General features: G+C 41.6%; 2 protein-coding genes across 11 annotated transcripts in view; one reads left to right on the top strand and one right to left on the bottom strand.

Annotated features, from left to right (window-relative positions):
• Positions 1 to 24,889, bottom strand: part of STK33 (serine/threonine kinase 33) — a 101,768-nt gene that overhangs the window by 4,729 nt on the left and 72,150 nt on the right. For all 10 annotated transcript variants that reach the window (XM_065592166.1, XM_065592160.1, XM_065592167.1 and 7 more), the window contains 4 exons: positions 23,877 to 23,961; positions 20,227 to 20,302; positions 9,445 to 9,557; positions 9,085 to 9,170 (listed from right to left, as the gene is read on the bottom strand). In XM_065592166.1, coding sequence (XP_065448238.1) covers positions 9,085 to 9,170; positions 9,445 to 9,557; positions 20,227 to 20,302; positions 23,877 to 23,961 — 360 coding nt within the window. The remainder of the gene's footprint in view (positions 1 to 9,084; positions 9,171 to 9,444; positions 9,558 to 20,226; positions 20,303 to 23,876; positions 23,962 to 24,889) is intronic.
• Positions 13,425 to 19,279, top strand: LOC135982770 (myb/SANT-like DNA-binding domain-containing protein 2). The gene is made up of 3 exons (XM_065590946.1): positions 13,425 to 14,342; positions 15,158 to 15,332; positions 19,255 to 19,279. The coding sequence occupies exons 1-3, from the start codon at positions 13,805 to 13,807 to the stop codon at positions 19,277 to 19,279; spliced, it is 738 nt and encodes a 245-aa protein (XP_065447018.1). The 5' UTR covers positions 13,425 to 13,804.

The following is a 24,889-nucleotide window of genomic DNA, read 5'->3' on the forward strand; positions in this document are numbered from 1 at the left end:
GACTTTATCTTTTTATACTTGAGTGATAGTGCCTGGAATGAATTTCTTTTGTGTGAAATAGGGCACATGTGCAGAGTAAACTAGGAATGGATTCATTTACTTAAATCTGCAATTAAATGTGGGCAAAATGGATGGCACAAACACTAAACTAACTACCTCATTTGCAGGCACAATCAGGCAGTTAAATATGTAAGTACATTGAATTGTACCCACAAAATCAGGCTGAGTTTAGGCCTTTTAAAAAAAATCTAGGCCTTAAAGAGCTCCAGATAATTATATAGCACATAAAGAGAAGTGGGAGTTTGTATTCTGACAATTTTTAAGAAGTGGAATCATTTAAGTTAATTGTCTGTGTTGGCTCATTTGAACACCTGTTGAGTTTAATTGGCTAGCATCTGGTGCTAATTGTGGGTAAAGAGAGTCATGGATTACTAATTGGCTGTCTTTACATTGTTTCATTTTCTTTTGTCTTCCTTTTCAGCCTTTTCTGTTCGGGTTTTAAGAACGTGTGTTTCAGTAAGATTCAAGACACAAAATGAAGAGATGTCCAGTTATTTGTGAATAATGTAAGATGCGGTATTTCCTCCATGAAGACACCCAGCACATATCTAGAAGGACACACAGTTTCAGCTTAGTGAGCACCACCAGACTGCTGATCTTAAAAGCCTACTTGCCCCACTACAGAAAACTCAGGAAAATTAAAAGTTCATCAGTGAGAATTTTCAAGAGGAAGCAGAGAGGTCTGGAGTATGTTGATCAGAAACCACAGTGGGAGATAAAATCTGGGTTACAGTAAAAAGAATGAGTCATGGATATAACCAGGACTAACAATTTCACTAAATGCTTTTCAGTTTAACTGGTTCTATGAACTTGAGATTTAAAAAGAACAAAAACTCCCCTCAAAAACAATTAAAATATTGAAAAATACACTTCTGCACACAATAAGGGCAAGAGAACTGGGCACAAGAAAAAGCAATGGCAGAAGGGAACTCGATAGTTCAAAATATAGGCTCTGACCCTCTGACGATAAAAAGTGCCATGTATCTGCTGCAAGTGCTGAGTTCCCTCCATTCCTATAAGACTTCAAGTCATTAGGAGTTAACACAGGGCAGCACTTCTTTGGATGAAAATATGGGGGAAGTCATAACTGAGTCTTTATAAGGAAACAAACTGTAAATTGCCAGGGTAGCACTCAAGCACAGGCAAACTCCTGTCAGCTGTTGAGAAAGAGCCTGTCTTGAGTCACATTATAGAAATAACAGTGGAGTCTTCAAATCAGGTTGGCGATGTAGTAAGTTGAAGAAAAAGATGTCTAAACATGTACAGAAATGCTACTGACACCACGAGGAAAGTTGACAGAGGCAGCTAAAAACTTTAAATAGACTGATAAATGTGGTGAACCCTGAGGAATTTTAGGGTTAAGAAGCTATGGAGCATTTTTTTTAAAACAACGAACAGAATAACTGTATAACCAAGCATGGGGGAGCAAGCATGTTGCCTCACACATACTTAATGTGACAAAAACACTCATTTTTATGATTTTCCATTCAGAGTGAAGTGAGAGACAATGATTAGCAAAGAGAACTCTGACTACATCTGTCAACATATAAGAGAGATATTAATTAAAAAGGAGGCAGAACCTTCTCACCCACAGCAAATGCAATATAAACATAAAATAACTAACATGGGATAAACTTGCAAGGACAGCAATAAAATCAACTAGCAAACATAGTTCATGAAAGCAGAAGGGAAAGTAACTGGAAAAATTATTGTAGAGAGCACCGTACAACTGTTTCTCTTCTTGAAATGTGTTATTAATAAAATATACTATTTTGCGTCTAGTGGAAAAATGTGGAAACCAAGTTCTGAACTCAGTTGTAGCATAAAAGATGTCTGTGAGAGACCAGCTCCCATCTCTGTTTTAAATGCTTTGACCGTCATCACTCTTTTCAAATGCATACTCTATAGAATCACAGAAGTCACAGGGTTAAAATGATTGTCAGATGGGTCATTTAGTCTCTGTGTAAGCTGGTGAGCTATCTCACCATCCCAGGAAAGAACTAGTGCCATGCCTGAGTCTATTGCAGGCGTCTGCCTCTGGGCACAATTTATTGTTCAAACACAAAACTCGTAACACTAAAACAAAGCAATTTCCCTGACCAACACAGGATGCAGTCCCCAGAGACTTTCCCCTGGCCTTTCTCAGCCCCCAGAAAAAGGACATACCTTTTCCTTAAATACCTGGTTGGGCTATGTGACAGACAGGTAGTCCTTATCCCTTTCCTGGATGTTTTACCCTGTCACATCATTCCTTTGCATTTTTCCAGAACTGATGATGTCATGATCATTACTCCTGATAGAGATGGACCAAGTCTAGTAGTAAGTATCAGTAATAATGGCAATTCCACCAACTCCCTTGGCAATCTGTCCCATTAGCTAAGCTGTTTTATTATTTAAGTTTTCCCACATTCACTTTTTTTATGTTCTCTTTAAGTATTAAATGGAGATATCCCATCTCCTAGAACTGGAAGGGACCTTGAAAGGTCATCGAGTCCAGCCCCCTGCCTTCACTAGCAGGACCAAGTACTGATTTTGCCCCAGATCCCTAAGTGGCCCCCTCAAGGATTGAACTCACAACCCTGGGTTTAGCAGGGCAATGCTCAAACCACTGAGCTATCCCTTGTAATTCATTATTGGTTTCTGTCCATCTGTCTAGCATCCATTTGATATATAGGGAGAGGTTTTTTTTTAAACCCGGCATTTTGTCACCTCCTTCTGATCTGCTGTTTATTTGATATAGTTGTCCCTGTTTTCATCATCTTAAACTCTGTTAGGACTTTAATATCTGCTCTAATTGCAGACATTGTTCTTTCTTTCTTGGCTATGGAAGCCTTTGTGCCGTTTTGTCTGTCTTCAGAGATGGCCTTTCCACTTGGATTATATATTTTCCATCTTTCCAACCTCAGCTATTTACCATCCCCATCCCACTGGGGATTTTTCCAGTGACTTTAGGTCGTCTCTCTACCATTTCCACGTTTCATCTCTCTGCCACTCCCATGCACCAGAAGGGAGTCCACAGAGAGTTGTGCTTTGTGGCACAGAAGCAGGGTGGGCCTCCTGTTGTGCCTCCACATCCTGTTTCCTGTGCAGCAGAAGCACACAGGTTCCAAATGTGTTCAGGGCGGACTGTAGCTGCGACATGTGGGGTGGAAGACAGGATTAAGGACAATAATGTTTTTCCTTTGGTTATTTAATGAAGGGAGTGACTTCTCTGTAGGGCCCTGATTCAGCAGTCCTTCCCTATTTAGCTAAGCACTTAGCCTGAAATTTTAAAGGTATATATCTATGCATTCCAAGGCCAGAAGGGACCACTGTGAGAATCCAGTCTGATTTCCTAAATAATATAGGTCATAAAATAGCCCCAACATATGCCCCTAGGGAATAACATTCAATCTTGATTTAAAAATTGCCAGTGATGGACCCTTGGTAAACTGTCCCATTGGTTAATTACTCTCACTGTTAAAAGTGTATGCCTTACTTCCAGTCTGAATTTGTCCAGCTTCAACTACCAGCCATATTTGTTCCCCAAGTAGGTACTTATAGACTGTAATCAGGTCGCCTCTTAGCCTTCTCTTTTAAACTAAATGGATTGAGCACCTTGAGTCTATCACTATAAAGGATGTTTTCTAATCCTTTAATCATTCTTGTGGCTCTTCTCTGAACCGTTTCCAATTTATCAACATCCTTCTTGAATTGTGGGCATCAGAACTGAACACACTATTCCAGCAATGACTCCACCAGTGTCAAATACAGAGGTAAAATAACCTCTCTACTCCTACTCGAGATTCTCCTGTTTTTGCATCCCAGTATCGCATTAGTTCTTTTGGCCGCATTGTAACATCGAGAGCTCATGTTCGGCTGACTATCCATCACAATCACCAAATCTTTTTCAGATTCACTGTTTCCCAGGATAGAGTCCGTCGTGCTGGAAGTGTGACCAACATTCTTTGTTCCTAAATGTACATATTTGCATTTAACCGTATTAAAACACATACTCTTTGCTTGTGCCCAGTTTACCAAGTGACCCAGATGGCTCTGAATCAGTGACCTGTCATCTTTATTATTTACCACTCCCCCAATTTTTGGGTCACCTGAAAACTTTATCAGTGATGATGTTGTGTGTTCTTCCAGGTCATTGATAAAAATGTTAAGGACAGGGCCAAGAAACAATCCCTGGGCGACCGACTAGAAAAAGACCTGCTTGGTGACGATTCCTCCTTTACAATTACATTTTGAAATCTATCAGTTAGCCAGTTTTTAATTCACTAAATGTGCGTCAGGTTAATTTTATATCCTTCTTGTTTTTGAATCAAAATGTTGTGAAGTCAAATGCCTTACAGAAGTCTAAATATACTACGTTAACACTATTATCTTTAGCAACCAAATGTATAATCTCATAAAAAAATATCATGTTAGATTGAGAGGATCTATTTTCCATAAACCCTTGGTGATTTACATTAATTAGATTACCCTTCTTTAATTCTTTACTAATTGAGTCCCATATAAGTCACTCCATTATTTTGCCGGGGATCAATGCCAGGCTGACAGCCCTATAATTACCCTGGTCACCCCATTTACCCTTTTTAAAAATTGGCACACCATTAGCTTTTTTACAGTCTTCTGGAACTTCCCCAGTATTCCATGATTTATAAAAAATCAACATTAATGGTCTTGTGAGCTCCTCAGCTAGCTCTTTTAAAACTCTTGAATCTGGACCTGGTGATTTAGAACGCTTAGAAGCTTTAGTAGCTTCTGTTTAACATCCTCCAGAGATACTAGTGGAATGGAAAAAGTGCAATCCCCGTATGATGAGACTATATCATCTGTTTCTCCCCAAATAAAGAACAGGAATATTCATTGAACAACTCTGTATTTTCTGTATTATTATTTATAAATCTACCATTTCCATGGACCAATATCATTGCCGGGATTATTTTTGTACCTAAACTATTTAAAAAACTCTTTTAGTCATTGTTCTGCTCAGTGTTGCAAAAACTAGCTGATTTTGGAGAATAAGTCTTGTTGAATGTCAATATGATTTAGGCTCCTAAATCACTTTGGAAGCTCAGAGTTAGGCTCCTAAGGCAGTTAAATTCATTAATTGCCTTGGGAAAGCCACAATTTCTCCATGGCTCAATTTTCCCATCTATATAATAGATATAAATAATACCAATCTACTTTACAGGAATGTTATACGAGTAAATCAGTTACGACCTGATCCTTTAGCTTCCTTTCTGAGGCAATGCCTAAATACATTTAAAAATCTGGGCTTTAAGGCATTGTATATCTTTAGGAACATGCTTAAATGCCATTGACTTAAATGGGAGTGAAGCACACCTTTACGTAATCTGCAGAATAGGGATGGGTTTAAGCATGTGCTTAAATGTTTTGCTGAATTGGGGCCATAGATTAGATAGCAAAGGTTTTTTTAATGAAGATTGATTTTGAGAAGTTTGTAGCCAAAAGAAATGAAAAATCTCATTCTGTGTGTGGAAGTTTATACTCAGAAAAATGCTGTGCCTCCTGGTTCCGCATCAAGCAAGATAATGGACTAGAAATTTCACCAAAGAGAAATTGTATCACAGCACCAGAAAATGATAGAACATCCAAACTGTGGAAGAGTTCACCTTCAACAGTGCTCACAGACTGTACCAAGAAAAAAAACATTAATAACAGGGGAAAATCCAAACCCCTTGTCTGAAAGGAAACAGCACCCTCTGCCAGTCTCAGTGCTGAGAAAAAAACCTCAGACATTCTCAGTGGGCAGTGAAGCAAAACAGAGATGTAGTACCTTGGAGCTTAAAATATACAGTACTAGATAGAAAGGAAATGGAATATAGGTTAGGTGCAAATATCAAGGTTGAACAGTTGATAGGAAATTATAGGATTGCACTAAACTATGCACATAATAATAAACTATATTGGTTCTAAAAATTCCTGAAGAGAATTATATCGACGATGTGCAAAATATAATGTACCAGCAGATCGTTTAAACACAACATCCTAGTTGCCATACAACTACTTGCCTTCATCTGACCTTAACAAGATTCCTCTGTTCTGGTCTCTTTTTTGCCTATTTTTTCAGATGATGAAAAGGGAAAGTGAAAAGGGTTGGGAAAAGCAGCAAAATGGTGTATATCAAAAATAATCAAAACTAGAAATAAAATTGTATTAATAAGTATTTGTAAATAATTAATCAGTGATCCTTTGCACAGCCCACAGCCAAACTACATATTGTCTGAAACAGACAACAGATAAACCTCTGTGGTAATTACTATCTAAAATTGGTCTTGAGGTTTGTTGATTAAACTGTAAATGCAATGTAATTCTACAATGAATTTTGTTTATTATTTTGCCACATTTATCTTTGAGGTGTCACTTTTTGTTATGCAGGATAACTTGTGACTGTATAACTTTTGGGTACAGGTGGTTGAGATTTTCTGGTGGGAAATTGTAATGCCAAATGCATTAACTCTTATGCAGGAACTCATGTGTCACTTGGCACCGAGGGGTTAATTTTTAATTTTTTTATGCACTACAAATCTCTACATGATATTGCACTTTCATGTTACCCATCTGGACACTTCAAAAATCCTATCAAAGCTGAAGCATGAAGTAGAAACTAGTGGCCTGATTTTCAGTACTGAGCACCTACAACTCCCACTGAAGTTAAACAGGAGCTACAGATCCCTCAGACATCTTAAGGAACACTGAAGACAACACATAAGTAGTATCACTTATCACTGAAAGTCCTCACTTCCTCACTCTACACTCCTTAGCAAATCTAGCGAGTTTCTTATTGGAAACTGAAAAACATTTAACTACTCCTCTTCTAACGCCACAATATCAGATCCTCGTGTACAAGAAAACAAATGTTTGGGGCAAATTAAATAAACAGTTTACTAATAAAAAACAGTTGCAGGACTTAAGTCTGAACAGAGATATGCATATATTCAACAGAAGTCTCATCTACATTTAAGGAAACAGCCATGTTGAATGCACCCATTTTTTAAACAGAGTCAGTTAACATGCGTATTTTCTTAGAGGTCAGTTATGCGTTCCCACAGCTTAATTTGTAAGAGTGGTGGTAGGAGAGAGAGATTGCTGTCTGCAGCACTACTGGCTCCAGAGAGTTTTGTCATGAGAGAACAGCTTTACATTATGCTTGGAACCTTGTACCTGGGGTTCTGTTAAATCAGCACATCCCCTGGTCCCCACTTTTCAGTACACTCGTCCTTGAAAGAGAAGTGGTTGTAGATGCCTTCTGTAACTACACTCCCCTGACCAGTGGACTTTCTGCAGCTGGGGGGTTGTTGTCAGGGTCTGTGATAGCAGAAGCCAATATGATCTTGGGCTAAAAATCCATCCCATTATGTATAAAAATCCAAACTTGACAGAATCTGGGTTATTGCCCTGTGCTGAAACTAAATTTGCAGGTGTTGGACACATAATTACTACCAGTAATTATAAAAATAATTTACACAGGGCTTGTTTGTGGAAAATGCATAGCTAGATCTGAGAAAAACTAGTCTCCTACTTACTATGAAGAATAACACAGTAAATTAAGTCTAGTGTTCGAGAAATGTATAGTATAAAAAGGAAAGGTTTATTATGAATTACGAGAATGTTCTGTTTGAATTTTGTAGCTCTTATACATGATTTACACTAGAACTCCACTAATGTACAGTTTGGTAAGCCACAAACCAACAACGAAAGGAGATTTCCAGGTCCACAGTTTACTGACGCACAGAACAGGGAGGTTCTCTTGGTATGTCAAGGCAGAATTAATATAGGTGTCATCACACTTCACAGGCCCCTGAGAGAGTGTCAGGGTCAGCCATGGCCCTGCCCCAAGAATTTACATGACAGTAGTTGATTGTCTCCTCTGAGATCTCCCTGCTCAGCTAGAGCAGGGCCATTGTATTGCTGCTGGAGTGGCTCTGTTGTGGCTGAAGGAGTGATGAGAAACTGGTAGCTCATTCTGAGTAATGTATAGAGGTGTTCTACCTCCCCTACAGAGCCAATGATTCTTAATGAGCCTCAGGTGCCTCGGTGTCCTCTTAGCATTGAGCCCAGCTGCAAGAGCAAATAAAGATGGCTACCACTACTATTTTGTTGCTATCTCCCCATCTCCATCCCCTCTGCCTGACCTTCCAATGAGCTGCATAATGGGGTGCATGTATTTTGATAACCACCTCAGTGTTTAATATTCTCATAGTGTAGATCAGGGGTCAGCAACCTTTCAGAAGTGGTGTGCAGAGTCTTCATTTATTCACTCTGATTTAAGGTTTCGCGTGCCAGTAATACATTTTAACATCTTTAGAAGTCTATAATATATAACTAAACTATTGTTGTATGTAAAGTAAATAAGGTTTCAAAATGTTTAAGAAGCTTCATTTAAAATTAAATTAAAATGCAGAGCCCCCTGGACCGGTGGCCAGGACCTGGGCAGTGTGAGTGCCACTGAAAATCAGCTTGCGTGCCGCCTTCGGCACACGTGCCATAGGTTGCCTACCCCTGGTGTAGATGTTCTGCATCATAGTGCAGTGATAACAGAACTTAGAGAATAGGTTTGGAACTCCTAGGTTTTCTTCCTGGCTCTATAACTCATTTGTCTAGGGAAAGTCACTTTTTCTCTGTGGCTCAATTTGCCCTTCTAAAAAACAGGCATAATTATATTGACCAACATTACAGGAATGTTGTGAGATTTAATCAGCTAGGACCTGATTCTGTACTTCCTTATGGAGATGAAACACCCTTTGAAGTCAACATAAATTTGCCTGGGTAAGAAACACAGTCTCAGGCCATGGTAAGAAACTAAGGGCCTTATCCAAAGCCCACTGGAGTCAGTGGATATACTCCTACTGACTTCATTAGGAATTGGATCAGATTCAAATAGGAGGCTATGTCTGTGTATTTATTGGAAAGGACAGAGGTGATACAGCATGCATGGCTGGAAGGTCAAAATTCAGTTAGAAAACAAATAAAATGGGAAGAATTTTTTGTAAAAAAATCAAAACTTACTGTTATCCACAGGTTATCAAGCAATTCATTAGCTGTGATTCGGTGGGCAGGATCTACTCTCAGAAGTAGCTGCAGTACATGTTTAGCTATAAAAAGACACTTTGATAAATCTCATTTCTGTTAATTATAACAAACCCAACACATCTCCCAAATGTCTCTGAGTGCTTTAATTCAGCAGAGAATATTTTACTTATAATGAGATTAAGTTAGTTCACAAAATCATTTAAGTGAATTTTTTTTCTTAGACTCAATTTTACTTTTATGAGAAAATTAGTTAAGGAGGTCCAAAATACTGTAATTGTTTGCTGAGTTCATTGTTGTATTATTGGTGTTTGTTTTGTCAGATAGTTTAGTACTTACCAGCCTCACTAACTGTTTGCCAGATTGGATTAATAAAGTGCAGTTCTCCTTTCTTTATTAGTTCAAAAAGTTTTTCTTCTGAGCTTGCTATAAAGGGAGGGTCACCACAAAATCTACAACAAAAGTAAAGTCAATTAATAGATTCTTACCATTGTCCACTGATGGAATAACAGGTACGCAAGATAAAACAGACCAGTATGATTGGAGAAGGTTCAGAAGGGATCTACAAGAATGTTTCAAGAGCTGAAAAATATACTTTACTAGGAGAAATTAAGGGGCTTATCAAAGAGCAGGTTAAGAGGTAAGTTAATCACAGTCTCAGTCACAATCCACAAAGGGAGAAGATGACTAATATCCCATAGATTTTTAACCTGGCACACAAAGGTGTAACAAAATCCAATGGCTGGAAACTGAAGTTAGAAAAATTCAAAATGGAAATAAGGTGCAAATTTTTAACAATGATAATAAACTATTGAAATAATTGACCAAGACATATGATTGATTCTCTATCAGTTAAAGTCTTTAAATCAAGATTGGATGTTTTTCTAAGAGATATGCTCTTGTTCAACCACAAGTCATTGGGCTCAATTTAGGAATTATTCTTCTGTGGTCTATGTTATGCAGGTGGTCGGACTAGATGATTATCATGGTCCCTTCAGACCTTTAAACCTACTAAATTATTTTGTTCAAACAGTGATAAACACAGTCTCAGTCCCCAAAATGCATGAGTCAGGAAGAGCCTAGTTCAGAGCCCAGGTTGAGTTTGTGGCACTAGCAGTTAAAACATTTTTTTAAATCTCTAAATTGAAAAAAAATTGACATAAGTCATTGAGAGAGAGAGAAACATGGAAATTCATGATGTCCTTTGAGCAAAGTCAATTTTCAGGAAAGAACTGCACTGTGGGAAATTAAGTAACTTTGATCTTTTTAAATTTGACATTTACTGTATGTAGTCATATCTCAACACTTTACTGAGCTACATAATATGGAAATTGCCTGATGTGGTATAATCTAAACTAATGTGTCAACAGAAAAGTGATTAAGAAAATAAATCTACAAAAGTGTCAGAAAAATATCTAGGAAATGCATGTATGTGTTTGCGCACGCATGTGTGTAAATAATTTGTGAACACAGACATCCCTGGCATTTCTCTGCATCAAATAAATTATATAACAACTTTCTTGATAGTAGAGTAAGTACAGTATTAAAACAAATGACTGAACTACATGGTATTGGACTTCATGTCTGCCAATTCCGTTTACACTTAAAGGAAATAATACAATACAGTATTACTACATTGTGTTATTTTTATCTTTTATATTCATTATATACTGACTAATGTGGAAAGAAACAAACAAATGAACACATTCAAAACAAAGCTGGGTAAATATTATGAAAACATTTGTGCAAATATTAAATAAATGAATTTCTTTTGCCTATGTTCTTGACCCTTTTGTGTTTGGTTTCTGTGAACAATCTAGTTTACGGGCAGGAATGTTCACAGAAACACCAAATTCTAAGGGATCTCAATATAATATTCATGGAAAGTAAATTTTGGACTTGTAAATGCAAAGTATTTACCATGGAAACTAGAGTCTATAGAATGATGATCAAATCAGAGAGCAGAAATATACAACCTATGTTTTGAATAAAAACTAACCACCAGAAATTAAATTTCAAATATTCATAACAAGTTGCTTGTGAACAATCTACAGACAAAGATTTACATGGCAAATGATTTCAAATAGTGATTAAATTCTGCTCGTGGACTATTTGAAAACAGAAATAAAGACTAAATTCATCAAATAAATTATTTGCCACAAAACACAGAAATAGCTACTGAAAATGTAACTGGCATCTCCTAGTGAAGGATGTCTGTCACTTTGTATCAAAGTATAGAATTATTATCCTGGGATTTTTTTTTTTACTTAGTTTTAATTTTTAATTTTGTTAAGGTAAAACATAAAATTAATATTTTAGCACTTTTTCCTCCCCTAAAGCTTTAATCTCAAAATCACTTTTAACAAAAACTACTCTGTTCTCTTTTATCCTTCACTATTTTTCCTCTCCCTTCCCCAGCACTTATCCACATGGAACTCAATTTCAAGAAAAGAAAGAATTTTAAGCATGGCTTCATTTTAATCTATGATGCTGTAAGTACTGGACAGTGAGAGGGTTTGTGTACCCCATATGTGCTGTGAGCTATTGGTTAGCTATGAGCAATGTATACACTATCCATGGGGCGTGGACAAGGTAAAGGAGGGAGGGCTAGATTTGCCTCCTTAGGTAAAAGCCTTATCTATAGGGTAACAAGTTAGCTAGCTATCTATATTAGCATGCTCTGAACTGCTACAAAGCAGTGCTGATTGCACATAGGAAAGAAACTCTTTACCCCTACCCAGTACACAACTGGATTTAGGCATACACTTAGCATACTGAGCAACAAGATTCCTTTATTCATCAATAAACTAACATATTTCTACACGTTAATGGACTCTCTTCATTGATTACTATTGTATATGATTCTATCATTACACGTTAAAATAGAAACAAAATGGAAAGTTTAAAGTACATCTCCGCTTAAATTATATATAAAAATGCATCATGCTGGCATTGTCCTATTATGCAGAGACAGTCCTGTGCATTATCATTCATGAAAACTGAGTTCATGAGTCACCTTATGCCCCCCAGATAAGTAGAGATCAAGCCTGTTGTGGCAATAATACACTTGGTGTCAGGATGGAGCATGTCAAAGGGAGGCATTGATAGTAGCCTAGAAGGGTCAAAGTTGTGCTAGTGGCAGTAATGGTTGTAATAGCTTCTTTAAACCCATTAAGGGAAGACCAGAAACTTGTGCGATGAGGGAGAGGGAGGTGCCACTAGCAAAAACAGAGTTAACAGAAGAATATCCTACTGCTTTCTCTAATACTATTTTCAAATTAAGCAATAAAAAGAAATGTGAAATGGATTCTATTAACTCATGTACAGTATGTTCGATCTTGTGCTGTCAACACAACTAGGTGTGAATTAATGCTACATTGGTCTAACATTGTTGTGATTATAAAATGCTAATTTAAAAATATTTATATTGCTAATTAAGGAATAAGGTCAGAAGTTCTGAGCTGCGACTGTTATCAACACAATTCACTGTTCTGAATTTTACAAGTTCTCAGCAGTGAATTGTGCTGATTGCAGACACAGCTCAGAATTCTTATTAACCAATCACATCACCCAATTTCTAATGCCCATTTTATAATATATTCTATCATACTGACTTGTGCAACTATAACTACACTGCCATGCCAACATTAACACCATAAAGTAGGACCATAAAACTGATGATGAATAAGCATAAAAAAGTTCACATAACACAATACACACTAGAAATTAAAATAAGAATATGGGTAATAAAAACTATGATGAGGCCTTCATTATTCTGCGAACAAAAACAAAGGTGGGTTAGTTGCAAAGTAAAAACAAACAGACAGGGGAACCAATGTATGGAGAAAGATAAAAAAAATCCCCAAAAGGGGAAGGTATGAGAATATGAATTGCATATATGTGTGTGTTTACACACACAAGTGTGCATGTACAAAAGCTAGGACATAAAAGAATCAGATTGCATGTAAGAGAAGTAGAAAAGTCTTGGGATAGAAAGCACACCAGTGGATCAAATAAAAAGAAGCAAGGCTCTAAAATCAATGCACTAAAACCATGAATTAGGGAGAAGGCAGCTAAGAAGAAAAAGCAACCAAGAGAAAAATTAAGAATATGAAAATATAAAACCACTAAGAGCATCTGTAAGCAATGTGACCTTTAAATTATGTAATTTTCACTTTTCATTCTTTATAGACTGTATTATGCAAGGCACTCCTGTAAGTATTTTTGCTGTAACTTGTTTTTAATACTTGGGATATGCTCACATGATTTTTCAGCTAATAACTAATTTTGAGACATTTCTTCTCTGAGAAATAATATCTGGTCTACACTACGGGTTTAGGTCGACTTTAGCAGCGTTAAACCGAATTAAGCCTGGACACGTCCACACAACGAAGCCCTTTCTTTCGACTTAAAGGGTCCTTTAAACCGGTTTCTTTACACCACCTCCGACGAGGGGATTAGCGATAAAACCGGCCTTTGCGGGTCGGAATTGGGGTAGTGTGGACGGAATTCGACGTTATTGGCCTCCGGGAGCTATCCCACAGTGCTTCATTGTGACCGCTCTGGACAGCACTCTCAACTCAGATGCACTGACCAGGTAGACAGGAAAAGACCCGCGAATGTTTGAATTTCATTTCCTGTTTGCTCAGCGTGGAGAGCACAGGTGACCACGCAGAGCTCATCAGCACAGGTAACCGTGATGGAGTCCCAGGATCGCAAAAGAGCTCCAGCATGGACAGAACGGGAGGTACGAGATCTGCTCGCCATATGGGGAGATGAAGCAGTGATAGCTGAACTCCGTAGCAGTAAAAGAAATGGAAAAGTATTAGAAAAGATCTCCAAGGCCATGAAGGACAGAGGCCATAACAGGGACACACAGCAGTGCCGCGTGAAAATTAAGGAGCTACGGCAAGCTTACCACAAAGCCAGAGAAGCAAACGGAAGGTCCGGGGCAGAGCCGCAAACTTGCCGCTACTACGCGGAGCTGCATGCGATCCTAGGGGGTGCAGCCACCACTACCCCAACCGTGTGCTATGACTCTCTCACTGGAGAAACACACAGGGAAGACGGTTCGGGGAACGAGGAAGATGAGGATGGAGGTACTGTAGGTAGCTCACAGCAGCAAGGAAGCGGAGAAACCGGTTTCCCCAACAGCCAGGATATGTTTGTGACCCTGGACCTGGAACCAGTAACCCCCGAACTCACCCAAGACCCTCAGGGCACACAGGAGACCTCTGGTGAGTGTAACTTTGTAAATATTTGTAAACATTACACAAAAAAAAGCAAGTGTGTTTAATGATTAATTTGCCCTGGCAATCGCGGCCAGTACATCTACTGGAAAAGTCTGTTAACGTATATGGGGATGGAGCGGAAATCCTCCAGGGACATCTCCAGAAAGCTCTTCTTTATATACTCCCAAAGCGTTTGCAAAAGGTTTCTGGGGAGGGCTGCCTTATCCCGTCCGCCATGGTAGGACACTTTACCACGCCAGGCCAGTAGCACGTAGTCTGGAATCATTGCATAACAAAGCATGGCAGCGTACGGTCCCGGTGTTTGCTGGCATGCAGACAACATCCATTCCTTATCTCTCTTTGTTATCCTCAGGAGAGTGATATCATTCACGGTCACCTGGTTGAAATGGGGTGATTTTATTAAGGGGACATTCAGAGGCGCCCGTTCCTGCTCTTCTGAACAGAAATGTTCCCCGCTGTTAACCACGCGGTGGAGGGGAGGGGTGAAGTGATCATCCCAGAGAATCGTGGGGGGGGGGGAGGGTTTACTTGTGTTTGTGCCGCATGTTAACCGGGAAACCGCAGCCCCTCCGTTTACATTGAAAACCCATTTTAAATGGACAACCCAATTCATCCTTGATATGGGAAATGCGCTGCTGTTTGCAACCTTTCCCGCATGTTAAGAAGGTTAAAAAAGCCAAAACACTGTGGCCTACCATGGCTGCCTGCAAGCCGAAATATGCAACCTTGTAATGAAAGAGTGTACCCATTGTTCTCTAAAATGTGTCTTTTTAAACCACCTCTCCCTTCTCCTCCACCAGCTGCAAATGTTTCTCCTTCGCAGAGGCTCGTGAACATTAGAAAGAGAAAACGTAGGATGAGGGACGATATGTTCACGGAGCTGCAGATGTCCTCCCACGCTGATAGAGCACAGCAGAGTGCGTGGAGGCAGTCAATGTCGCAGATGAGAAAATCCCAATATGAACGAGAGGAGAGGTGGGGGGCTGAATGGCGAGATGAAAAGAGCAAGTGGCGGGCTGAAGACGATAGGTGGCGTCAGCTTGCAGACAGATGGCAAGAGTCAATGCTCAATCTGCTGGAGCATCAAACTGATATGCTCGAGCGTATGGTTGAGCTGCAGGAAAGGCAGCAGGAGCAGAGACCGCCGCTACAGCCCCTGTGTAACCAACAGCCCTCCTCCCCAAGTTCCATAGCCTCCTCACCAAGACGCCCAAGAACACGGTGGGGGGGCCTCCGTCCACCCAGTCACTCCACCCCAGATGATCGCCCAAGCATCAGAAGGCTGGCCTTCAATAAGAGTTAAAGTTTTAAAATGCAGTGTGTCCTTTTCCATCCCTCCTCCCCCACCCATCCCAGGCTACCTTGGCAATTATCCCCCTACTTCTGTGAGGAACTAATAAAGAATGCATGAATGTGAAAAAACAATGACTTTATTGCCTCCGCAAGCGGTGCTCGAATTGGGGAGGGGAGGGTGGGGTGGGGTGGTTGGTTTACAGGGAAGTAGAGTGAACCGGGTCGGGGGGGGGGGGGGTTGGAGGGTTCATCAAGGAGAAACAAACAGAAGTTTCACACAGTAGCCTGGCCAGTCACAAAACTCGTTTTCAAAGCTTCTCTGATGCGCACCGCGCCCTGCTGTGCTCCTCTCACCGCCCTGGTGTCTGGCTGCGCGTAATCAGCGGCCAGGCGAGTTGCCTCAACCTCCCATCCCGCCATAAATGTCTCCCCCTTACTCTCACAGATATTGTGGAGCGCACAGCAAGCAGCAATAACAATGGGGATATTCTTTTCGCTGAGGTCTGAGCGAGTCAGTAAGCTGCGCCAGCGTGCTTTTAAACGTCCAAATGCACATTCCACCACCATTCGGCACTTGCTCAGCCTGTAGTTGAACAGGTCCTGACTCCTGTCCAGGCTGCCTGTGTACGGCTTCATGAACCATGGCATTAAGGGGTAGGCTGGGTCCCCAAGGATCACGATAGGCATTTCAACATCCCCAACGGTTACTTTCTGGTCCGGGAAGAAAGTCCCTTCCTCCAGCTTTCGAAACAGAGCAGAGTTCCTGAAGACACGAGCATCACGTACCTTTCCCGGCCATCCCACGTTGATGTTGGTGAAACGTCCCTTGTGATCCACCAGGGCTTGCAGCAGCATTGAAAAGTACCCCTTGCGGTTTACGTAGTCGGTGGCTTGGTGCTCCGGTGACAAGATAGGGATATGGGTTCCGTCTATGGCCCCGCCACAGTTTGGGAATCCCATTTCAGCAAAACCATCCACTATTGACTGCACGTTGCCCAGAGTCACTACCCTTGCTATCACCAGGTCTTTCATTGCCCTGGCAAATTGGATCACAGCAGCCCCCACCGTAGATTTGCCCACTCCAAATTGATTCCCGAATGACCGGTAGCTGTCTGGCGTTGCAAGCTTCCACAGGGCTATCGCCACTCGCTTCTCAACTGTGAGGGCTGCTCTCATCTTGGTATCCTGGCGTTTCAGGGCAGGGGAAAGCAAGTCACAAAGTTCCATGAAAGTGCTCTTACGCATGCGAAAGTTTCGCAGCCACTGGGAATCGTCCCATACCTGCAGCACGATGCGGTCCCACCAGTCTGTGCTTGTTTCCCGGGCCCAGAATCGGCGTTCCACGGCATGAACCTGCCCCAGTGACACCACGATTTCCACATTGCTGGGGCCTGTGCCTTGTGAGAGGTCTATGTCCATGTCAATTTCCTCATCACTCTCTTCGCCGCGCTGCAATCGCCTCCTCGGGTGGTCCGGGTTTCGCCTTGGCATGTCCTGGCTCTGCATATACTCCAGGACAATGCGCGTGGTGTTCATAGTGCTCATAATTGCCGCGGTGATCTGAGCGGGCTCCATGATCCCAGTGCTAGCTATGGCGCCTGGTCAGAAAAAAGGCGCGAAAGTAGTATCTGATGGACCAGGAGAAGGAGGGAGGGCCGAGTGACGACATGGCGTACAGGTACAGGAACAGGGAATTAAAATCAAGAAAGGTGGCTGTGCATCAGGGAGAAACACAAACAACTGTCACACAGAATGGTCCCCCCAAAGATTAAACTGAAAACCCTGGGCTTAGCAGGCCGTTGATTTCACGGAGGAAGGGGAAGCAAATGAATACAGAACAAATCTATTTTTTACATCTTAAGCTGGCAGCCGACGGTGCAGCATGAGTGATAGCCTCTCCAGTATGACGATGACGGATACCAGTCATAATACACCATCGTCTGCCAAAAGGCAAGGGGCTGCTGCTGTGTAGCAATGCAGCCCCACGTCTGCCAGCCCCACGTCCACCAGCACCCAGCATCGCCCTCGGCCTCTTCTGGGTGCTTAGCAGACTACTGGGCAATTGGCAGAAAATAGTATATTACGATTGGTAGCCATCATCATCGAAACAGTAGCATGTCTGCCCAGGTGGCCATGATTGACAGCCACTCCAGTACGACGACGATGGGTACCAATCATAATATACCATCGCCTACCAAAGGGCAAGGGGCTGGTGCAATGCAGCCCTACGGCTTCCAGCCCCACGGCTATCACTCATGCTACACCGTCTACCGCCAAAAGGCCGTTAGCAGCTGCTGCTGTGTAGCAATGCAGTCCCACGGCTGCCGGCACCCAGAGGACATATGGTGACGGTGAGCTCAGCTGAGCTGAGCGGGCTCCATGCTTGCCGTGGTATGTTGTCTGCACAGGTAACCCAGGTAAAAAGGCGCGAATCTATTGTCTGCCGTTGCTGTGACGAGGGGGGAGGGGCATGACGACATGTACCCAGAACCGCCCGCGACACTGTTTTGCATCATCCGGGCATTGGGATCTCAACCCAGAATTCAAAGAAAAGGCGCGAAAGTAGTATCTGACGGACTAGGGGAAGGAGGGAGGGCGGGCCGAGTGACGACATGGCGTACAGGTACAGGGAATTAAAATCAAGAAAGGTGGCTGTGCATCAGGGAGAAACACAAACAACTGTCACACAGAATGGTCCCCCCAAAGATTAAACTGAAAACCCTGGGTTTAGCAGGCCGTTGATTTGACGGAGGGAGGGGGAAGCAAATGAATACAGAGCAAATCTATTTTTTACATCTTAAGACGACGGTGCAGCGTGACTGATAGCCCTTGGCATCTTTCTGGGTGCTTGGCAGCAAATACTGGGCACTTGGCAGTTAGTGTATGACGATGGTCTTCAGGCCTATTGCACGATCGGGTGCTCGGGGAAGACTCTGCTAACGTGCGATGACCCGACTTGTAATAGGACGGTTAACAGTCGTAATACACCATCTACTGCCAAAAGGCAAGCCCCACGGCTGCCAGCACCCAGATCGCCGATGAAGGCTACCAGTCTACTGCACCGTCTACCGCCAAAAGGCAGTTAGCAGCTGCTGCTGTGTAGCAATGCAGTCCCACGGCTGCCGGCACCCAGAGGACATATGGTGACGGTGAGCTCAGCTGAGCTGAGCGGGCTCCATGCTTGCTGTGGTATGTTGTCTGCACAGGTAACCCAGGTAAAAAGGCGCGAATCTATTGTCTGCCGTTGCTGTGACGGGGGGGGGGGAGGGGCCTGACGACATGTACCCAGAACCGCCCGCGACACTGTTTTTGCATCATCCGGGCATTGGGATCTCAACCCAGAATTCCAAGGGGCAGCGGAGACTGCGGGAACTGTGGGATAGCTGTGGGATAGCTACCCATAGTGCAATGCTCCGGAAGTCGACGCTAGCCTCGTACTGTGGACGCGGTCCGCCGACTAGAGCACCTAGAGCATTTTATGTGGGGACACACACAATCGGCTGTATACAACCGGTTTCAATAAAACCGGCTTCTATAAATTCGAACTAATTTCGTAGTGTAGACATACCCATAGTTTGGTAACAATTAATGTACTGTTGTCTAGGCATGGTAATGCTGCTACATTATGAGAAGCTTTATTAAAGACATGCATACAGTCCTGTGAATGTAAGGCTTGATTTTTCCCTCCTACAACAGCATGCTTTGATAGCTATCAAGATAAATCACAAAGAGTCAAATCCAGCATCTTTTCAGCCAGACATGTAAGGCCCAGAATGAAGTGGAATTTCTTCATTACTGCTACATGAGGACAGACAACTGTGCAGAGAGACTCTGCAGCCCTTGCACACCATAACTGCCTGCCAGCTACTATAAACTGGAGAAAAGGTGCTGCTGTGCAAAATAGAGGGGTGTGAAATGTAGAACGCTCTAATGTGTCATGCTCTAACTATCCTGTGCAGACTGTGCTGACGCAAACTAAAAGGTACCTAGTTCACATTGAGGTAGTCACATTTCAGACAGGACTACTTAACAAGCATTGGATACCTTTTAGTTCATGCCAGCAGAATCTACACAAGGCAGTCAGAGCATGACACATTAGAATATTCTACAATTCACATCCTTCTAGTCCACACTGCAGCACCGTTTAGACAAGCCCTGCGCCTTTCCCTGCATGTTTCCCTGAGTATGCAGCTTTTTTGCTTGGGTTGTGCACTCCATTTGAAGATTTGCCCTATAATTTGCAAGTCAGTAGCCAATTCCCTCAGACCAGCATGTTAAAAAGACAACACCTAAATCCTTAGTTTAATTTTTTAGAATTACAATGCAATGTTCTGTAATCAGATGTTATTTCAGGACTATAAACTGGTTCATAAACTAAATCTTCAAAATCTGAGCATACTTTTAGCTCTCTTTTTCAGACATTCATTTGTAATATATTTCATATAAGTTATTATCTCAAAGATCTCCAGTCTATAACCTCTTTGCACACAAGTTTACTTTTTATTTTAATAAAAATTCATAAGCAGATTTATTATAAAGGGACAGTAGATTTATATTGATTTTACAAACTACTTACAGCATGTACATAATGACTCCTATGCTCCAAATGTCACACTGTTGGCTATAGTCATGGGCACTGATAACTTCTGGGGCTATCAACCAAGCAGAAAAAATAATATTAATAATAGAAAAAATTCCGTTTAAATGCTTAAACACAAACATGAAGAATGTGCTGATGTGGTATAATTTATTCCCCTACGAAAAAAAGAACCAACAGCAGATGTTTAAATGAATAATGTACAGGCCTTAACAATTCATGTTGATGTGTCCTCACTTTTATCCATGCTAACAGGATTGTGACATTGTGACATTAACTTGTGACTAAATGTGGTATTGTTTTTCAAGTCGTAAATTGTTAAAACATTATTTTATAAAATACTGATTTAAAGTACTGCATGATACCACATTAAACATGTTTCCTTTCTGAAAAATAAGTGTAATATATAAGAATATTCACCTTTTCTTCATATGGCATAAGGGCTTTCAGTAGCACATATTGTCTAACATATATTCTGCACAGTGTACAAAATTTTTTCAAATTAACAATCCTGAAAATAAAAATGTTTTTGAACACTTAAATGGCTTTATATCTTTATTTCCATGTGTACTAGATTACAAAATGCATATACTGTAATCTATTCCCTAATCATTTTTATGTTGATATAGCCGTATGTTTAAAAAAAATGCTGCTTTGGAGCCAAATTGGTGGTGGTTTATCTACTACATCCTGGGACTGAAGGTCATGAGTTCATTGCAAGACTTGAGGTCCTCATTCCGAGAATCAATGAAGATGACACGTTTTGGCCCCGAAGAGAAAGCGAAAGCTAAATGCTTCATGCATCAGTACCCCCAACCTATGCAGCACTGGAGCAAATTGACACAGCTGCCTTAGTAGGTGTTCTCCCACCATCTCAACAAAGTCTGATTAACTATCTCAACCTCAATAACATTTTAATATACTATTTAACATTCTGTTGTCATTTAAAGTCTCTTTTTTTCAAAGCATTTGCCTCTTGATTTAGATATCAAGCTACAGAATGTACTTTAAAATACTGTCATAATATCATAACTTGTACACAAAATGTTTAAAGGAGTATTTCCATTGTCAGTATTTGCCAAATTTATCAAAAGCTATAAATCAAAATATCACCTCATCCTTAAGATATTAGCTAATTATTATATTTTAAGAATATTTTAATACTAGCATTAATCTATTCTATTAAAAGCAGGGAAAAGATGGCTACATTGCAAAGTGCAAGAGCTGGAGAATTCATACAGTTTCATGTCTCCAAGAGAATAAAATATAGAGAGGCAGATTCTTCGCTGGTGTAACTCCAATAAAGGCAATGAAATAACATCACCAGAGGATGTGGCCCAAAGCATTTTTAAGTGCCTAGCTTGTACTTGTTACACATACTGAATAGGAAGAACAGCTATTTCTAGATTAGCTATAAAGGTTAGCTACTGATCACAAAGTAATTTCATCCTACACAGAACCCTCCTTTTAAAAAATATTTTGAGATACCATTTTTTTATAGATTGAAATGCCTGTGGGGCTAAATTTTTTATCCTTCATTATCTTTCCCAGAAGGAGATCTGTTTTTACTTTGTTAAACAATCCACAGTCAGCTAATCAGGCTGTGAAACTCATTGCCTAAATGTATCATTGAGGAAAAGAGCTCAGTAGGATTTGAAACAGAATTAGATATTGGATGATGAGGACATCCACAATATATAAGATTAAAAAATGTTTAGACGGTCATAAGACATCTACTAACTGATTTGGGAGGAGGAAGGGAGTTTTAACAAATTTGACCTATGGGCAGGTTACTCCATAATTACCAACTTCAATATTTCTTTCAACTTCTTCCAAAGCATCAGATACCAGTCACTGTCAGAGATAGAATCACTCATAAGGCAGTTCCTATATGAAGCAGTATTAGGCCATGTCTACATTGAAAAGGTAAGTCAAACCAGTTATATCACTCAGGGGTGTGAGAAATGTATACATTGATCAACATAGTTATGTTGACCTAAGTCCCAGTGTAGACAGCGCTAAGTTGACAGAGAATTCTTTCGTTGACCTAGCTAGCACCTCTTGGGGAGACATATTAACTACAGCAACAGGAGAACCCTTCTCAACACCGTAGTGAGTGTTGATGTGCTGCTGTAGCAGTTGAAGTGTAGACATAGCCTCAGTGTTTAATCCTCTTTTTCCCTTTGCAAAGTTTAGGAAGACTAGGGTCTCCATGTCCTCCCATTTTATCTGAGGGAGGTTTGGAGTGGTGGTGATGTATGTGAAATTTTAGAAGCACAAGCTTCCTGTTTCTAGTTAGGACCTTTAATTCGTAATAAGTAGTAGTATGCCGAAGGCCCGAGTAAGGGTTGGGATTCTGCTTTTTGCGGTGTGGGGGATGAGTCGATGCCTCTTTCCCTTAGATCCACAGTGTGAGCTCTCTCTGCAAGACCTCAGACCTTTCTAGCCTGCTCTCCAGCTGACTGGAGAGAGGAAGGACATCTGAACAAACATCAATCATGTAATCTGTTAGAATCCAACAGCTATGTTACCCTTACACTGGGAGCAAAAATTCAACAAAATGAATTTCTAGTCTGTGGAATCCAATGCTACAGGAGAAGCCAAGAACTTAATAAGATTTTAAAAAAGTGAATTAAACATTTATATGGATACTGTGAACATCCACATTACACAAGATAGGATACGAAGTTTATAAGGAATATAAAGCCTCATGCTTCAGGACACAAAGTTGGTCACTATAACTGCCAAGGGTTAGAAAGAAACTTCTCCACTATTATTATTATTATCCATTATAGTCACTTGCACCTCCCTCTGAATCATATGTTACGGACTACTGTCAGAGACAGGATATCAGACTAGACCAGGGGTGGGCAAACTTTTTGCCCTGAGGGTCACATCGGGGTTCCAAAACTGTATGGAGGGACAGGTAGGGAAGGCTGTGCTTCCCCAAACAGCCTGGCCCCTGCCCCCTATCTGCCCCCTCCCACTTTCCACCCCCGACTTCCCCTCTCAGAGCCCCCGACCCATCCAACCCCCCCCTTCTCCTTGTCCCCGACTGCCCGACCCCATCCACACCCCTGTCCCCTGACAGGGCCCCCAGAACTCCCACGCCAATCCAACCACCCCCTGCTCCCTGTCCCCTGACTGCCCCCCGGGACTCCCTGCCCCTTATCCAACCCCCTGCTCTCCGTCCCCTCACCATGCCGCTTAGAGCACCAGGACCAGCAGCTGCGCCGTCCGGCCAGAGCCAACCATGCCACCGCGCTGCCTCGCAGCCCTGCTGCCCAGACCACTGGCAGCACGGCAAGCTGAGGCAGCGGAGGTGGGGGGACAGCAGGGGAGGGGCCAGGGGCTAGTCTCCCCAGCTGGAAGCTCAAGGGCCAGGCAGGACGGTCCCACAGGCCGGAAGTGGCCCGCGGGCTGTAGTTTGCCTACCTCTGGACTAGACAGATCATTGGCCTGATCTGGTATGCTGATTCCTATAAGGGAGGGGGAAGCTCCTGACAAAAGGAGCTTAGAAATAGGCACCTCTCCATGGCTATTTGTGAGCAAGAAAGAACACAGAGAGTTATAATTGCATTTCTTCATGTGATAAGAATAAACACACATTCATAAAGTGCTGAACTTACCCATGTAGGTAGGAGTCCCACACGTAGACTGAAACATGCTTTCGCTACCACCTACTTTCTGTACAGCTAAACCAAAATCAGTCACCTACAGGAAACAACACAGTAGTGAAACTATCCATACTGACATGAAGCTGAAGTTCTTCTGTCCAGCTGAGAGTTCATTGTTTGTAGCAAAACTGCTGTAGTCAGAGATAATGGAGTTTGACTGGACCTCTCAAATCATCTCACTCAATCTCCTACCTCAAGCAGGAAGAGCTCTACCCCATTCCTTTCATACATGTCTGTTACTTTGGATCAAACACTGCTAATGTTTGTTCCATAACTACCTTGCTAGGCAACCTGTTCCACTATCTAAGCCTAAGATATTTAAAAGGTTTTTCCTGATATTCAAGATAACCTGAGACCCAGAGGTCATCAAAAAGGAATACACCAAGGACAATGGACAAATTCCTGTTAATCATTTTGCTTTCCTTGTTGATAGGGCAGGCTGGGAGGCTAACCTAAAATCTACTACAGATAGTAGAGGCAATAATCAGATACAGTCCATAGTGCGGGTAAGCAGGGATAGGGCCAGAAGTCAGAAAGGAAAGTCAAGTGAACAAAACCAAAACTTCTGGAAAATCAGAGAGCTGTTTATTAAGAGCCACACAGAGTTTGGACTGGGGCAGAAAACAACTCCTTACTCTAGCAGTCACTAGAGCATGCTCCCATGTGGGCCCACTCCTCGCAATGATTGCATGTTCCTTGCACAGCAGTAGGAAAGTTGAAAGGGAAGAGGCAGCAGCAGGGGAGAAGGGCTGTTGAAAGCACACTTCAGCTGCTTGAACCAGAGAAAAGAGGGTGAAGACTCTTCTGCAGCTCCTCAGAAACAGTTGCTTGGCTAGTCAGCAGCTTGGGTCCACTGCACTCTGCTTTGCTTAACGCATTCTGCACTGTACTCAATGTGTTTGTGCTTGCTTATTAAGTCACTGGTGGCTCCCTTAACCTCACAAGCTGGCTCTTTAACAAAAAAT

The sequence above is a fragment of the Chrysemys picta genome, chromosome 4 (assembly GCF_011386835.1).
Source record: "Chrysemys picta bellii isolate R12L10 chromosome 4, ASM1138683v2, whole genome shotgun sequence".
Taxonomy (NCBI): domain Eukaryota; kingdom Metazoa; phylum Chordata; order Testudines; family Emydidae; genus Chrysemys; species Chrysemys picta.